Consider the following 18,636-nt stretch of genomic DNA (forward strand, 5'->3'; position numbering starts at 1 on the left):
ATTTATAAAGGATTGCATTCATTAATACAGCAGGGTGTGCCTGCCCTGGGCAGTCCCACTGCTATTATAGCCGACACTTTTTATAGCAGAAATCTCTCACAAAATCAACATTTTATTAAAATACACGAAAACTTATAGACGAGTGATGATATTGTCAGCATGCAGATATTAAACTGTTTTGGCACAAATTTAGGACAAGTTTAAACGCAACTTTGCAGAAAGATTCAATGAAATGTAAGCAGCTTCCGAGCATAATGATCATCTGCCTCTGGTTTTGTAGCAAGATCAGCAGAACCTGACAGTTATTAAACCATCTTTTACATCTGCTATGATTAAACTACAGCAGCTCTAACATCCTCTATGCAGGCTGTATCCAGACCCCACCTAGGCTTCGTACTTACAACTCTGGCAGCGAGTATGGATAAGCCATGGAGAAGTCACGGTTATAAAGGAAACCTCACTGACAGATGAGGAGAGTGATCTAAGCACACACAGAGATACCAGTTCCACAAGGACTAATCAGCGGCATTTAAACATAATACAAATGTCACCTGTTTGCTGCTAACTCAAAATCTCAAGCATACAAATGTTATGTTTGTTCTTCCAACTCCCTTAAAAGTCAGCTTACTCGTATTACTTTGTGCTGGTCTATTCAAATTGCTTATTCATGAATTTCAATCATAATTATACTTGGAATGGCCAGGAATAACATGCAATGGGAAAAAAAATGTATTGCCAATGAAATGTCACCATACTATACTTGTGTAGTAACTTACTCCAACAAATACAATACAGAATTAAAGGTATTCTCTCTCAACACTACAGTAACATTTTAATGAGTTTGAGAGAAAATAAACAGCCCATCACAGCTATGTATTACGTTGTCATGCCTATTTTATTACTATAAAGAACTTTATATACTTAGAGGGATGACATTCAGGAAATAATCTCAATGGACAAACCTTTATTACTCAGAGATTTCCAAACCAAGGGCATCAACATGATCATACATGTCACTTGCAAAACTCACTGCTTTATTTCATGTAGTCAAGCACAATAAGCTCATTACTTAAAACACCAATCCGAAAACAATAACTAATTTCTTTCAGCTCAATTGTCCATTTAAGAATCTACTTCCCTGGCAAAACAATTTGTGTCTATTTTGACTGCTGTGGTTAGCTGATGTACTGGATATGAGTAATCACACAAAGGAGAAGTAGGAAGTAATGGAGTTGAGGAAGATATACAACCAATACTGTGGGATGAGATCAGATTATAGGTTAACAATTCAGAAGTACATGTTAAAAAGATCCAAGTAAAAATATCTTGTGAACTCAAATTATATTTTTATTACTTTATTAATCTCTTCATTTTCCTTTTGTATACAAACAGCTTATGACAGAGATGCAATCGGCATAAATTAGCAGATGAACAAATGTATCAAGTTTTGCAAACACCTCTGACAACAAATAAGCCCCTTTGTGGCTAGCCAGTCTCTTTAGATCCAAACAAAGTTCCTTTTCTAAATATTCATCTCATGCTACCTCCCCGAGTGTAAACCGCTCAATGCTCTGAACGTTTCCAAGTGAACCATGAGTAAGTCCTCAGATTGTTGTTACAGGACACTGATTTGTGATCCTAATTTACGAATTTCGGCCTTTATATCAGCGATTATTGTTTGAACTCTGTTGAAAAGGATTGCTTTAAGTCCTTGATGAGACTCTGTAAGACCAGATTTCCCCTGGTGAACAGGGCATGACACTCCACTGTCTCTCGGTCCAGAGTGGATTGGGGAGAAGTGGAGCGATTGCTTTTTCTTAGCTGGAAATATAATGGGCGAATTCTTGCACAGCCCCCGTTTTTTTGCCCTGGACAGAGGCTCTGTACATCTTGAGGGGCAAGATAGGTTACGAAGGAGTTTGATATAAAATATTTAGCTCTCTGAAAGTGCCATTAGATTCAGGCAGGTAGAGGCCCCAGGCTCACAGATGCCTACTGGAAATGTATGTTGCTTGTTTTGGTCACTAAAATCTCAATACACTTGGATGTAATTAGTATGGAGCCAGTAAATGTTAGTCCAGAGCGCTGCTTCAAATTAAAATTGGTCTAAGTGTCAAATTCAGGCACTTCTGATGGTCTACGGGTGTGTTATCGCTGATCCTGGGCTTCTCCTGTTTGCACGAGGCTACAGTGGTTTCAGGTGAAAGATTTCGACCTTACAACCGGGAGTAGGTCTTAGCCATGGCCTTGAATAGTTCTGGACCTTGGAATGACAATATAGGTTCTAGGAGGCTCCTTTCCACCACAAAGGTATTTGTTTAATATGCCTCTGGTGGCACAGGATTAGATGGACACTGTAGTTAGTGCAGAGGGCCAGGAGCAAAATAAGTCAAAAGGGTATATTTACGAAACTGTGGGTTTGAAAAAGGTCAAAATGTTGCCAATAGCAACCAGATTCTAGCTCTCATTTATTTGGCACATTCTACAAAATGACAGCTAGAATCTGATTGGTTGCTTAAGGCAACATCTTCCCGTTTTCAAACCCGCAGTTCAGTAAATATACCCCAAAGTCTCCATAAATCAGACTAACTCTTTGCGCCCGGCTGTTCAAGTATGTTTGCTTTTCCCCCACTGGTGGGCTTTAAGGCAGGTTTACTTATTGTTTAAGCCTAGTTTGATGTATTTTACTAGGTTTGAGCAGGGAGCTTGCCCAGCATGCAACTTCTCCTACTGTTGGTAAGGGCACACAACAGTAAATTGTAGTACTCACTATGAGAACGTAACTAATAACACATTATAACAACTGCCCATGTGACATTCCCAATTACAATCTACCTGCCCTTCCTTCTGCCAAGGACCTCAGCTCAGGCTGCTTTGATAAATGCCGGAGACAAAAAAACAAAAGGGGAGCACAAAATAAATATATATACTGCTCCCGTAGTATCATTTTTGACAAGATTGATGCAATGAAAGCCAATTTCATGTATGCGTGAAGGAGTGTGTGGAAAAGGGTTAGTCAGACAGCAGGGGCAGCCGCAGGCATACAGAAGCCAGTGGTACTGGATGCTGCGAAGAAAAATGTTGGACTATGAAAAGTCTGATACAAGGAGACTACAAGGACACTTATCTACCCATTCCTCAACCATGCCTGCTCTTCAGCGCCAGCCCTCTGACCAGGATGTGGGCGAGTGCGGCAGGGACCAAGCACCACCCAGTAGTAGAATATAAAATAATAATATATAGCAAATGGAGGTGTTGACCATAGCAACCACTCATATTCTAGCTATCACTTATCTAGTACATTATATAAAATGATAGCTAGAACCTGATTGGATGCTATGGTCAATGCCTCCACTTTTCTTTTTTTTGAAGCTTTAGTAAATCTACACCTAAGAGGAAACACAATCCGTATCCTACTTTAAACAGTTTTCTATATCTTCAGTATCTATACTCTTCAGTAGAGTGTATCTAGAAGGTTCCTGTCCTAAGCCAGTCCTCAGTTTATGGTCGGCCCTCTGCACTGCGCCATGTTGCCGAAGTCATCTGGTTTCAACTGTTCAAACACAAGGACATCGAGCTTGTAATGGGGCCAAAGATGGCAAGACCTACAAGTTAGGAAAGATCCACTCTACTATAGGGTGGCTATAGAAAACAGTGCAATATAAGAGGGGGGATATATTTGTAAAATAGACCCTTAAAAAACTCTGTAGTCCTGTAGTGGCCTTGTAACTCAGGAACAACTACTTAAAATATAAAAAGAAGAGAAATGTACTGTGTTTTGAAAATAAAAATAAGAAAAACGTTGCTCATCTCTGGGCTTTATAAGTTGATCATTATTGTAGAACAGTATTTAAAGTGCAGTTAAATTACATTAATCTTGTTCAGACAACAATAAAATAACTGCAGTGGCCCAGCGTCCTACAGAGAAAGCACCACATGTAACACGCTAAGAAGCGCCTGTCTAGCAGAAGCGTGTCCCTGGAAAACGTTGATAACGTTGCAAATCATTGCAGGGAATAAATGAAATATGCATCACCAAATGGCACAATTTACCTCTTTTCCTTTCGTATCTCCATTTTCAATCCATTCAACAGTGATGCTCTCGCTGTCTTCATTTAGAGAGGTTACCATTGCTTGGTGTATTCGACCTGAGAGGGACAGACAGGTTTAGCCCATGTGATATAAAGACAAACGCTAAACTAAGCCATCACTGCCAATCACACAGGCTTTTCAACTGCTGGATACACATGGGAGACTTTGGATGAAGATTTAATTACAAAAAATAAGGATTTTATCTTGATAACAGGATTTATAAGAATGTATGCTCAGAAACCTATGTTACACTAATATTAATCACCAGTTTCAGATACGCAGTGAAGGCAGCCTATCTGTGGGGTGAATCAAAAGAATTGAGCCTATCGATTCCCAAAAGACATTACAGAGGCATGAGGCACAAAGTGGATTAATGTGCTGCATGCCTCAGTGATGTCCCTAATGTCTGGTAAATTGATCGGCTGCATTCTTATGTAAATGTTAAGTCTTTAAGTCACTATGGCCAACACACAACTGCTTCCTTGTTCCTTTTTGTACCTGAGCACAGAGCACTTTACTGCTTTAATCAGGTGTTGTGTTTTGTCATTGTATTTATAGACACTGTTTTATCATGCAAAACATATAATCATCCTGCTTCATAGAGTTGACCTGATTCAGTAAATACCAGATAGCTTAGTCACCACTTACAGTCAATAATGCTGAGTCTGTTTAAACTCCTTTATTTGTGTATTAAAGAAAGAGGAAAGGAAGTGTATTGACAGATATCGAGCAAGAGGGAAGACCCTGATCTTGTGACATGACTCGCAGAGATAGAGTATAAGGCATAAAACAGTTGTGTACATTAGAGTAATTAGTGTCAGGAAAAAAAACAAAACTCTAAACAAATTGTAAAACAAGAGAGCAGAATTATGTTGAACAGCGACATATCTAGATTGAAATGCTAGAGAGCTTACTGCCGATCATTATTCGTATAATGCAGAAATTAAAGCACCATCATTTCCTCATCAATGGAACCAAGACTCTAATTAGCATGTCTTAATTGCCAACCTAAAAATAGGATCTAACTGCCACTGCCTTCGTTCTTCAGAACTCAGACATGTGTGCACAGTAACCAAGCTAAAATATAAGTCTGGAGTCCACCCCTCCTTATCCTGACAGAAGTTCAACCTCAATGACGTGAACAAACATTAAGTATATTTTAAGTATGTTGTATTAAGAAGATATTTTACACAAAAGTTTCTCTGGAGGAAGCATACTACGAGAATGAGGATCATTTGGCCACTGGCATCAAGGAGTCTACAGATATTTAATGTTAGCTCAGCAGAGTAATCAATGTAGTAACCAACTCACACCAATAAAATTATAGGGTTGGACGTGAAGAATTATTTTTAGAAATTTAAAAGATAATTATATTTTCAAGCAAGTGTCTCCATTAAACACAAACATGTATATTTGTCAATACAATGTATATTTCCCACCTTTAGTGGAAAAGATCCAGCAATGTCTGACCTTCTGAAAATATTGTGGTTGTTCTGGACAAAGGACACAGTTATGGAACATTGGGACTGTCTGACCCGCCTTCTCCTACTTTGAACTTTTGTGTTACCCTCTCTGCAACTGTTCGTTCAGTGCATGAGTAAATCACCAATTGATGAAATCCAGCTGGCTGATAATGACATAGGTGAGTCACATATAGGAGTAAAACTATCTGGGGGGTTTGAAAAGTGGAGATGTTGCCTATAGCAACCAGATTCTAGTTATCATTTATGTAATACATTGTATAACATGATAGCTAGGATGATTGGTTGCTATAGGGAAAAGCTCTAGCCGGAAACTCACAGCTTGATACATTTGTCAATGTTCATTGCCGCTACTAGATGCATCTTTGCAATGGACTACTTGGATTAGACTACTGACAATGTCTTGCTGGCAGGCTGACAAATCTGTTGCATCAGCTGTGTGCATGGCGACAGCATGCCCCTCTGTCATTACAGGACATGCGGAGACACTGTGGCAGCCATTATTATTTCTCCAGAGAGGTATTGAAAATGAGATAGTGATAAGAACAAAGATGTGACCTGCTTAACTTGCTTTTTAAAGAGAAAATACATGTGGGATTACGGTTTTAATGTGACCGAGGGTTGAAAGATGGACGGAAAGGGTTACACCCAAAATTAAAATATATGTTTGCAGAGACATCTTGAAGACTTCAACTTGACCCATAATCCATCATATGCTAATAAAACCTTTCTGAACAAGTTCTCTAAAATGTTCTTCTCCTGCGGCCGTCACCTATGTTTTGCGAAATGATTTCTCATAGGGCTTGTTTACACAAACACTTTCTTCCTTCCATTGCATTGCAAACCGAAAAAAAAAGAAGACATAACTCATGTAAACAGCTTAGTTCCCTATCCTCTTATGAAGCCGGATACCATGGGACACAGCTAGTACAGCTGGAAACATACACAACAATCGGTTAGGTGAAACAAAAGAGGTTAATTGTGGTCATCGACCAACCCCACTTTATACCTGTCCTGATCAATATCTGAATATTTAGGACTAGATACAGAGTCTGGTGGCTTTGTGCCCTCTATCAATATGATCTGTGACCAATCAGGTTTAAACTGGCTTAACTGGCAGTCAGTAACACATTGTACTTTTACAAACAGCCCTTCCTTTCCCCTACCTAAAGTACTTGGAATCAACCATGGGGGCTACAATTGTAAACATGGAATTGAACAGTTAACTACATCAGATTATTCACTAAAAATCTATGCATTGTATTGTCAAACTGCAGGCGAACTTTTGCATTGTAAAATCTCCTTAAAAATCCCAAAAAAGGGGCTTGAGGAAAACAAATATATAAAGGGATATGTGGAGTACAATATGGATACTTTTTAAATCAGAAAAGTTCCAAATGATCACAGCAAAAACTGAAGGCCATTACTCTCTTCTAATTCTCCTGGATCTCTCTGCTGCATTTGACACTGTTGACCACTCTCTCCTCATGCAAACGCTACAATCCCTAGGTCTTGAAGGCACTGTCCGATCCACCACTGCTCCGCTTCCTTTACCAGTTGTAGTAGCACAAGGCTCAGTCTAAGGTCCTCTGCTATTCTCTACCTACACCACTACTCTTGTAAAACTAATAAGCTCCATTGGATTTCAGTATAATCTCTATGCAGATGATACACAAATCTATCTATCTATCTATCCTGTCCTGATCTTAAACCATCTGTGCTGTCTCGCATCAGCACGGTGGCTAAGTAGTTAGCACTTCTGCCTCACATCGCTGGGGTCGCGAGTTCAATTCCCGACTATGGCCTTATCTGTGTGGAGTTTGTATGTTCTCCCCGTGTTTGCGTGGGTTTCCTCCGGGTGCTTCAGTTTCCTCCACACTCCAAAAACATACTAGTAGGTTAATTGACTGCTATCAAATTTGACCCTAGTCTGTCTCTCTCTCTGTCTGTGTGTGTGTGTCGGTTAGAGAATTTAGACTGTAAGCTCCAATGGGGCAGGGACGGATGTGAGTTCTCTGTACAGCGCTGCGGAATTAGTGGCGTTATGTAATTAAATGATGATGATGACCGTCTTTCTGCCATTTCATCTTGGATGTCTTCTCGCCAACTTAAACTAAATCTTTCAAAAACTGAATTAATAATATACCCTACCCAAAAACAGAAGCTTCCTGCCTGACATTTCTATTTCTGTTGATAACATGATATATCCCACCCAGCAAGCTCGTTGCCTAGGTGTAATCCTTGACTGACAAATATCGTTTATTCCCCAAATCGACTATATCTAAATCATGTTACTTACATCTAAAGAACATTTCCAGAATACGCACATATCTCACACAGGACACTGCAAAAACCTTAATTCATGCACTCATCATCTCCCACATTGACTATTGCAATTTCCTCCTTACGGGTCTTCCCAAAATCAGACTTGAACCTCTATGATCTATTTTGCAAGCAGCGGCTAGATTGATTTTCCTTGCAAACCGTTCTTCCTCTGCTAAGCCACTCTGTCAGTCTCTACATTGGTTGCCTGTTTTTCAACAAATCCAATATACAATTCTTCTTCTAACATACAAGACCGTCAACAAAATTGCACGACAAACATCTCCTCACTTGTCTCAAAATATCTCCCAATTTGACACCTCCGTTCTGCACAAGATCTGCGTCTCTCTTCCACTCTCATCACATCTTCCCATTCCCGGTTACAGGTCGGTTTTCTGGCTGCACCCACTTTGTGGAATTCCCTCCCTCGTACAGTAAGACTTTTCTCTAGTCCTCAAACCTTCAAGCGTTCTCTGAAAGCCCACCTCTTCAGACAAGCTTATGATATTCCTCAACCAGCATCTTAATCTCCCTAGGTTACCCTATTACCACCCTCTACACAGCTAACACAAGACAACAATCCTTTCACAAACATAGTTGTGTGACTGATCACACAGCTCACTCAATATTTTTTACCTTTATATTCTAGCTGGTCCAATGTGCAATATGATGTAGCACATGCCCTTGTGTTTCAAACTCCCATTGTCCCAGATTGTAAGCTTGAAAGCAGGGCCCTCTTACCTCTCTGTATGTATTACCCAGTATTGTTTTATTAATGTGTATTCCCAATTGTAATGTTGATGATGATGATGAAATGATGTATCACAGCCATAGTAATAAGGACAGCACCCCAGATAAGGAGGGTGAGGCCTTTTAATTAAGATTTGGTGCACATAGATATAGTAACAGGGGGAAGCTTGATAGGTCAAAGGAGACAGAGGCGTTCAAGATTCCCATGCTCAGATAAATATAAATACATTTCATCACAGTTCTGGGCTCCAAGCTGTATGGAAGACATTTGCAGATAATTATATATAAAATATGGCGAAGTAGAAGAGAAAAACAATATTATTTTATCTCCCATGGCCAGCATTAAAACAAATTACACTTAAACATTGTGGTAGTTTTTACAGATCTGATTAAACAATTATAAGGGATTCATTACACTCAAATTTAGCCATTGGGGAAAAGGACTTCTATGTAAAGCTGGGTACACATCTATGCAATTTCTGTAACAAATTCACCAACGGCTGAAAGTCCAGAGGAGCATGTGTACACACCTACACAATTTACCTTCAGATCTGTGACCTTCATCTCTCAACCATCTGCTGAAAAATATTGTGACTGTGCACACTCTACAGATATCTACCTGGTCGAGAGTGCGCACACAGTTGCACATTCACCCGACATCGTTGATCGTGATTTTTAGGAAGTTTAGAAAACAAAATCAACAGACGCTATGTGTATTGGTATGATAAAACATGATCGTGGGAGCATACACACTCTTACAATATCTGAGCAAGCAGTCACGAATCATGTGATCTGCACGATAATTGCATAGATATGTACCTAGGTTTTGTCATGTCACCAACTACCAGACAGTCTCTACATATTTCTCCATGCAGTACTCAGACTCAGAGTTCCCATAATTCTGTCAGCCGGGGGACAGCAGTGCTGGTCATTGAGGGGATCATGGCAAACAAACAAACTACATACAAAGACATGCAACATAAGGTAAATGATGGTCTTAGAACTGCCCAGGAGCATGAAATCTCAGCTTATCTTTGAGGGTTTGTGGAGTTGCATGAGAATGTGCAGTCGCAATCATTCTGGCCTGAAAATCCATGTGCTTATCTATAAATTCAAATACATATTTGCAAAATATCGGAGCTCGATGTCGCAAGAGACTAGAACACCTATTTGACATTGATGCATTGTAAAGGCTATGCATTATTGAGCTGAAAAATTCACTAAATATGTCCATCACGACCTCTCCCTTATTCCTCCGCAGGAAGTTGCCAGGTTAGAAGGATGGTGCTTTTGAATAGAACAAACAGATAAAGACTGACAGCTAGGCAGACTTGTTGTGTGGAATGGTTAATTTATACACAGGGGCAGTAATATCGCAACAACTCTTTGTCAGCTTTTTGACCCATATGACTTCCCATCAGGACCCTGTTCTAAAGATATGGGATGAGTTGCTGCGTTCTGTAATAAATCAGGGAGGTAATATGACTAATACCCCATTCCCACTGCCTAAACAAACCCGGGATTTTACTGGGGCGAGCTCCCACAACCCGGTCGTGGCTCAGTGTGAAAGGGGGTCAGTGCAAAATCCAGAGTCTGATGACCGGGAATTAGACCCGGGACTTTTGCAGGGTTATTCTCATGTCGCCTAAAGTGTGAACATCCGACCCAGGTTCTGGGCCTCACAAAAGAAGCCGCTTAGGGAGGATTAGGGATGCTGGAAGATAATGGTATTTCAGAGAAGAGATAGGAGAAAGCATGGCACACTGACTACAGGAAGAAGTGAGTGAACTGCCGGCCTTTAGAGGAGAGGGGGAAATCAAAAAAACAGATCACAGGCATTGTAAAGGATGCAACAGTGTACTATAATATAGCAAAAATACAACAGAGCGTGGGATAAAGCACAGCCAGCAGCTGGTGGAAAATAAATTAAAGTCACTTCAAAAACAATACTCAAAAGTGCACCACCCACTTTGGCCTCATGTTTGTGTGCAAAAAAAATAAATAAAAAAAATTGACCTCACCATTTTTCAGGTGCAGTGTGAATGGGGTCTCTGAGCTGGGATGCTCTATGACACGGCAAAAACCTGGCTTGAGAAACCCAGGATATTGCAGGGTCGGCAATGTGGAAGTGATATAACACCCCTTTCACAGAGGCATAGACCTAGCAATAACCCAGATTTTGTGTCATGCGACCAGGGTTAGTCCGTCGTTGGAGCTGGATATGCTGAAAGTTTTTCCCGGGTTCAGTTACACCCCATTCATACTGCATCAAAAACCCGGGTTTTTGCCAGGGCAAGCCCAGAGGACCCAGGTCGAGGTGCAGTATGAATGGTGGCAGGTCTAGTCTAAGTGCAGATTACTAGTGATGATGGCTGAGTATGCATGCTTGGACATGTGTTTGCAATCAGGAGCAACTGTAAAAATTGTATTTATGTTAATATAGGCATTAATAGGTGACATTAATTGAATAGGTTTTTTTTTTTCCTCTGTGTGTTCTTTTGTGATTTTATATTCCACATATGTAGTCTACATATCTTGCAGTGTCTTGTCTAGCACCTACACTCTTATCACCGCACATATCTTCAGAGATCCACTTGTAGTTGTCTCTGCAAGAGCATTGCACAGTTGCTGGGTTATACCTAGTGCCATACTTGCCAACTCTCCCGGAATGTCCGAGACACCCCCGAATTCTGGTTAGGTCTCCCGAACTCCCAGGAGAGCTGGTAATTCTCCCGCATTTGCCCACTTCCTAGTGAAGTGGTCAGATTTTGAGCCTTGATGGTGCGATTCTCCAGGAATCGCATCATTTTGGCACACTTTCTCCCCCCCCCCATTGTAAAATGATGAGGTGATTCCATGAGCCGCGAGCTGAAATCCAGTGAGTACATTACAGTATTAACGGTTTTCTCGCGCAGGATTACCGTATCAACGGTAATATTTTTGGAGCGCGGGATTTTTGGCGATCCCGCCGGCAATTGAATATGCCCCACAGAGCATCACAAAATACAAAGTAGTAGAGGTGCAATGCACAATCCTTTTTGGAGGTGCCTTGTGCCTAGATTTTCACAAGAGTGCCAAAGTTTCCACCAAAAGCCCATGTAGTAAATATATTACATAGCAAATCGCCGATATTTGTCTACTTTGCCAGCATAATTTAAAGACGGCAATGGGTTTAAAGGCAAGTTTTGCCTTTAAACCTATTGCCGTTTTACATAAAATGCTGTTTTAGTTAAATTAAGCTACATTTACCCCCATATGTTTATAAAGCAAGATGTCAGAGTTTGCAGAAAAGCAGAGGTTTGCATCGGCTGTTGTGAAGGGTTGGTCACAACCATGTCATTCCTTGCAAAGTAAAGGGCAGGCGTACCTGTCAGCTTTGTTTTGTGGAGCTGTACAAAACAGTCTTCCAAACTGTGGATTAAGATTAGCTTGAGAGAGCGCGTTTAAGGGGAGATTTTTGCTGTATCGTGGGGTGCACAGACACTTTGTTTGCAAAAGAACCTGATTTTTGCCATAAAGCCAAACCAAGCACTACAACAGCAAAGTTTTATTTAACAAAACGGGGGGAGGAATGGTCTAAAGTGATAGCAGGTTGGACGTTTCTGCACAGTTGTAGTTTGCCAAGGTGTCGCCTGATAGAGAGCAGTAGGGGAGAGGGGGGGGGGGGGGGCTTGAAGTGCGCAGGGCACTCCATCTAAAATCACAAGTGCAAAACTTTTGTTGGCAGTGAGCATTGAGTGCACTTCATTAATGCGGGACAGTTAGTGTCAAATAGTAGCTGTATATGCTCTATAAATGTGATTATCTAGATAGCAAGTACATAGTGAAACCAAATAAACACCTTTTATATTCCTGCATTTCAAAATCCTAACCATAAAAAAATATTTTCTGCAATATTTGCTACAATATTGTTTGTTCTGGAAAGATAATAAAGTTCCATTGCAACATCCATTATATACCTACTGTATACTTCAATAATATATATCTTCATTTAAACAATTAAATCACAATAATAATAAACTAGTTGTGGTTAGTTTAGATAACTATGCTTTAAAATACACTACAATACTTCTCATTATTTTTCAGCTTGTTCACATGTACACACTGGGAAAATGAGTAAAAATGCATAAAACCTAACACACTTTATCACATTTCCCATGGGTTTTTCCTGCATTGTGCTATTACTAATAATCAATGGGCACATTAACGCATGAGAAATGGGGCATGCTTAAGTCTAATATTTTAAACTGTGTTCAAAAGTCTTCAATCCTCTTGGGCATTAAAAGTTTGTCTAGTAGGGAAACTTACTGGTTGCTTAATATTTTAAGTAGCAAATAATATGTTTAGTTTATTGCACCATGACGTAATAAAGGAAATGGACATTAACCTGTCAACTCACTGTTTAGTGACAAGGGTGTTAAACAAGAGACAATGAAAATGACATATCCACCAGCTGTAAAAATAGGTATACAGAGATGATTCAGCATAACTGCTCATTTCAAATAACAGAATAACAAAAATCTGTTTTAATGACAGTGTGTAAATGATACAATGCTCAAACTACTGTGTGCATTCAGCAGAAGTGAAGCTATAACAAAAGCGTAACCCCACTAATATGGCCATAGCAACAAGTTCTGGCACTTATGCAGTGCTACCGATTGGTCCACATTTCCTACCAACCTATCAGCAGGCAGGGTTGGGCATCATGATGCAGTGCACTGCACACTCTGTGGGGAATCTCTACTTCAGCACCTCAGTGCTGTCTGGAAAGAGGAGGGCGATATACTGGGCAGGAGCGTCTTCCCAGCCACTGCTCTACTTTGCATTCTCACTGCTAACTCCCTGGCACAGATCCCCAAAACCACCACTCTCTCCATGAAAGAAGCATGTGAAATCATACAGATACTTTCTCCAGGTCATGAAGAGGTTAACAAAAGCTCTTACAGTTCTAGACCCAGAAAACATACCCCCTTGATGGCCGATTAAAAAATACATGTTACACCTGCCAAGCCCATTCAAACCCACCATGCAGCATTGTGATGTACACACTGAGCAACTGACACAATTAAGCCATTCATTGTAGCGACTCTGGTTACTGTGGCAATAATAACCTAAATCATTCAGAAAGGAGGGGTGTGTAAGTGTCACTGCAACGTGCTGCAATTGCAAATCAGTTCACAGACAGACATGGTTTACCAACCAGTATGATAGATTAAACTGGGAGCACAAAGATTGTCCTTAAAAGAAGAAATAAGTAGTAAAAGGGGAATGTGATATTGGCATTATTTATGCTATGGAAGGAGTGTGAAACGCATTGCAGGCCTCTTGGGAAGCATGGGGGTTAATAATTATCTTTAAAGATACAAATATCTTTGAGCAAAGCAGCATTTGCTTTGTAAGTGCAAAAATATACTAAAGGCCCAAAGCTGGGCACAAAAAAAATTGTCATTACAGAAATTAACCTAATAAAGATGACTATATAATGAGGTAATAATATGGAATGAAATGTGTTAATGAAACCTGAGAGACTACATTCACCAAACCCCTCCCAGGTGGAATATTTCACTAGTGTCTCTATTCAATCTGCCTGTTGCTAAGAAAAGTGACACCAAAACATACACCTAGCAGCTTACCCTACTGTGACCTAGGTATCTCCTCTCTGGGAAAACGTCTTAAGTCTAGCTAAAAATGTCCTTTTTATCAGGATACTATCAAGATGGTCAAACAGAGGGACAGAAAGTCTACCTCACCCTTAGTAATTGATAGTACAGAGGCCCACACAACACCCTCAGACAGAACTCCGCTCCTTACCCCACCTGCTCGCAGGCTCTAGACAGTCACCCCACCTTCTCGCAGGCTCTAGACCAGGCTTGGCTAACCTGTAGCACTCCAGGTGTTGTGAAACTACAAGTCCCAGCATGCTTTGCAGATATATAGCAGCTTATTGCTGGAAGGGTATGCTGGGACTTGTAGTTTCACACCTGGAGTGCCACAGGTTAGCCAAGCCTGCTCTAGACAGTCACCCCACTGTCTCGCAGGCTCTAGACAGTCACCCCACATTCTCACAGGCTCTAGACAGTCACCCCACATTCTCACAGGCTCTAGACAGTCACCCCACATTCTCACAGGCTCTAGACAGTCACCCCACTCTCTCACAGGCACCCCACATTCTCGCAGGCTCTAGACAGTCACCCCACATTCTCGCAGGCTCTAGACAGTCACCCCACATTCTCGAGGCTCTAGACAGTCACCCCACATTCTCGCAGGCTCTAGACAGTCACCCCACATTCTCGCAGGCTCTAGACAGACACCCCACTCTCTCACAGGCACCCCACCTTCTTGCAGGCACTGGACAGTCACCCCACCTTCTCGCAGGTACTAGACAGACACCCCACTCTCTCACAGGCATCCCACCTTCTTGCAGGCACTATACAGTCACCCCACTCTCTCACAGGCACCCCACCTTCTTGCAGGCACTAGACAGTCACCCCACTCTCTCACAGACACCCCACCGTCTCACAGGTACTAGACAGTCACCCCACCATCTGACAGGTTCTAGACAGTCACCCCACCTTCTTGCAGGCACTAGACAGTCACCCCACCTTCTTGCAGGCACTAGACAGTCACCCCACCTTCTCACAGGTACTAGACAGTCATCCCACCGTCTCACAGGTACTAGACAGTCACCCCACCTTCTCACAGGTACTAGACAGTCACCCCACCTTCTCACAGGTACTAGACAGTCAACCCACCATCTGACAGTTCTTAAGACAGTCAACCCACCACCTGACAGTTCTTAAGACAGTCAACCCACCACCTGACAGGTTCTAGACTGTCATCCCATTTTGTGACAGATCCAAGCCAATCACTCCATCTTCTGATAGGTCCCATCCTTTCACCCCATCTTCCAAGCACCAGCATCATTGTGATCTCGAATAATCAAAGCCCAATCTCGTCACAATCTTCCTTTTCGCATCTCCTCCATCCTGGTCCAATGCAGCTGCCTGAGCCCAGCCCTCCCCGGGTGACTCGCACACAATGGCGGGTCCCAGCACATGAATGAATGGAGATGCCGGACGTGAGGGAGGGGGGTAACACACTCACCATCGCTCCTCTTGATCTCCACATATATGCCTATCTGGATCTTGCCGAAGGTAGCTGCCATGCCGCCTCCTCCTCAGTACCCCGGTCCCTGATACCGGCCTCTCCTCCCTCCGTAGGGGCCACTGACTGTTATTGTTTGAATGTGAGGACAGCTGTGAGACGATGCCGGGGAAACAGGAGGGTGGGAGGACGGGACGGGGCTCTGGAGGAGTGGGGTGCGGGCGGTGAGGCGCCTCTGCCGGTCACATTCAGAGGCAGAGGAGGAGGGGACATAGCGCAACTGAAAATGGGAGGGGCCAAGGCAAGCGTGCCTGTTACGTCACCAGTACTGGCTGGGGAGGGGCGCATGCGCATAAAGGAACCTTCCTAAGTTTAGGGCACAGCCGTACCACGCAGATACGTCGCTAACGTCCACTTATGCGGGCTCCCGTGATGAATGTGCACGCGCATTGATACATTCGAGTGTATTACAGTCAATTTAAGTTGTGTTGTTCGATTTAAACGTACGTTAAACTGTCACAACGTTCCAAGGATAACTACGGCTTGTAAATGCTTAACTGTGTGTTAATAATGTCTCAATAGTTTTAGGTGGTGTTTGTAGAACTGCCTTCGTTAACACATTTTTTTTTTTTTTTTTTTTACAGTGAGATTGTAGCATAGTATTAGAAAAAAATATTTAATGTATTCACTATAGTAAATAAATACCAGGAACATCACCACCATTTATTTATATAGTGCCACCAATTCCGCAGCGCTGTACAGATAATATTTGTCATTCATAATAGTACTGGGGTCATGAGTTCGGTTCCGGACCATGGCCTTATCTGTGAGGAGTTTGTATGTTATCCCCATGTTTGCGTGGGTTTCCTCTGGGTGCTCCGGTTTCCTCCTACACACCAAAAACATACTGGTAGATTAATTGGCTGCTATCAAATTGACTCTAATCTGTGTGTCTGTGTGTGTGTTAGGGAATTTAGACTAAGCCCCAATGGGGCAGGGACTGATGTGAGTGCGTTCTCTGTATAGCGCTACGGAATTAGTGGCGTTATATAAATGATGATGATGGTCCCTACCCTAATGGTGGTTACAGTCTAAATTGCCTAATACAGACAGACAAACACAGACTAGGGTTAATTTTGTAAGCAGCTAATTAACCTACCAGTGTGGGAGGAAACCCACGCAAACACAACAAACACAGGGAGACCGACTCAAATGCCTCATTATAGCCTCATATCCCCTATATGTAAGATGGCAAATCTGTTTGAAGATTGAATTATTGATTTTCAAAGCCCTACATATCCAGGGTCCTGGGTACTTGAAGCAGCTTCTGATTCTCTATGTTCACACTTGCTGATCCGTGAATAAAGGACTACTAATAGTACTTAGAATCTACCATACTTCATTTGTGGCTTGAGCTTATGTCTTCTACTCTCTGGAACTCGCTGCCTCGCACAGTCTGAGAGGTCCCCATTCTAGAAATATTCAGAAATAGACTCAAGACTTTATCTGTGTATTCAAGCATTTCATTGACATACCTCAAACTGTCTCGATTTCAGTGGGATAGTCCCAATTTTAAGGCTCTGTCCCACCCAGGGAAATATTTGTCCTGCTGGTGGAAATGTTGTTAGTTATCTTCGGTACACAACTGCTCTGCATATCAGTTCAGTACATTGCTGACATAAAGGGGGGTATTCAATTGTTCGTCCAGACCTCCGGAAAACTCGCGCTCTAAAACTATTACCGTTAATACGGTAATTACTCGCTGAATTTCAGCTCGCAGCTCTCTGAGCTGCGAGCTGAAATTCAGCGCGTAAATTACCGTATGAACGGTTTTTAAGCGCAATTTTACCGTATTAACGGTAATAGTTTTAGAGCGATAGTTTTTCGGCCGTCAAGCCAAACAATTGTATACCCCCCAAAGAACAAAAAAAAAGTAGTTGCCTTTGCACTAATTGATTCATAAATCAATTAAACTGTATTAACCTTTATTCTATTGCATTAAAATCAAACTGCAACTATAAGGCTAGCAAAATATTTAAAATAGAGAGTTGTTAAAAAAAAAACAACAAACAGTGTAAATAAAATCATCTAATAGTGTAGACCAGTGGTTCCCAAACTTTTGCAGTTCACGGCACCCTTAGGGGCATATTCAATTAGCTTTTTGATTCGCGGTAACGCGCGTTGCCGCGAAAAGTGCGCGTTCTTGCGGGTATTACGGTACCGCATTAACGCGGATTTTCGTTCGCAACCCTATGGGCTGCGAACGAAAATCCACGTTATTGCGGTACCGTGTATTACATTTCGCGGCTGTTCCGGCGCGTTACCGCGAATCCAAAAGCTAATTGAATATGCCCCTCAGAGTCTCCAAATTTTTTCAAGGCACCCCTCCAAAATAATTACTGAGCAGTCCTGTTTTAGAAGTAGTTGGGTCAAAAAATTGTAATAAGTATTTAGGTCACGACAGAAATACTTATTTAGTTGTATGCAAAAATGCCCCTCTGCATCCAGAGACACTGCCCCCTCTGCATCCAGACACTCTGCCCCCTCTGCATCCAGGCACTCTGCCCCCTCTGCATCCAGGCACCCTGCCCCCTCTGCATCCAGGCACTCTGCCCCCTCTGTCACGCTGTCCCCTCCTCTGCCCTCTGTCACGCTGTCCCCCCTCCTCTGCCCTCTCTCATGCTGCCCCCTCTGCCCTCTGTCACGCTGTCCCCCTCCTCTGCCCTCTGTCACGCTGTCCCCTCCTCTGCCCTCTGTCACCTCCTCTGCCCTCTGCCACGCTGTCCCCCTCCTCTACCCCCAGGCACGTTGCCCCCTCTGCAGCCCTCTGTCACGCTGCCCCATCTGCAGCCCTCTGTCACGCTGCCCCCCTCCGCTGCCCGCTGTC

At 42.2% G+C, this 18,636-nt stretch overlaps 1 protein-coding gene across 8 annotated transcripts in view; it reads right to left on the reverse strand.

The window, feature by feature from the left end:
• KIF2A (kinesin family member 2A) overlaps positions 1–16,035 on the reverse strand; it is a 51,120-nt gene extending 35,085 nt beyond the window's left edge. For 5 of the 8 annotated variants that reach the window (XM_075183040.1, XM_075183065.1, XM_075183034.1 and 2 more), the window contains exons 1-2: positions 15,750–16,034; positions 4,054–4,148 (exon numbers count right to left, since the gene is read on the reverse strand). In XM_075183040.1, coding sequence (XP_075039141.1) covers positions 4,054–4,148; positions 15,750–15,810 — 156 coding nt within the window. In that variant the 5' untranslated portion in view covers positions 15,811–16,034. Of the gene's footprint in view, positions 1–4,053; positions 4,149–15,749 lie in introns of all 8 variants that reach the window. The other 3 variants (XM_075183049.1, XM_075183028.1, XM_075183073.1) reach the window with 2 other exon arrangements.
• Positions 16,036–18,636: the final 2,601 nt, after the last annotated feature.

Source organism: Mixophyes fleayi, chromosome 1, assembly GCF_038048845.1.
Source record: "Mixophyes fleayi isolate aMixFle1 chromosome 1, aMixFle1.hap1, whole genome shotgun sequence".
NCBI classification, from domain to species: Eukaryota; Metazoa; Chordata; class Amphibia; order Anura; family Limnodynastidae; genus Mixophyes; species Mixophyes fleayi.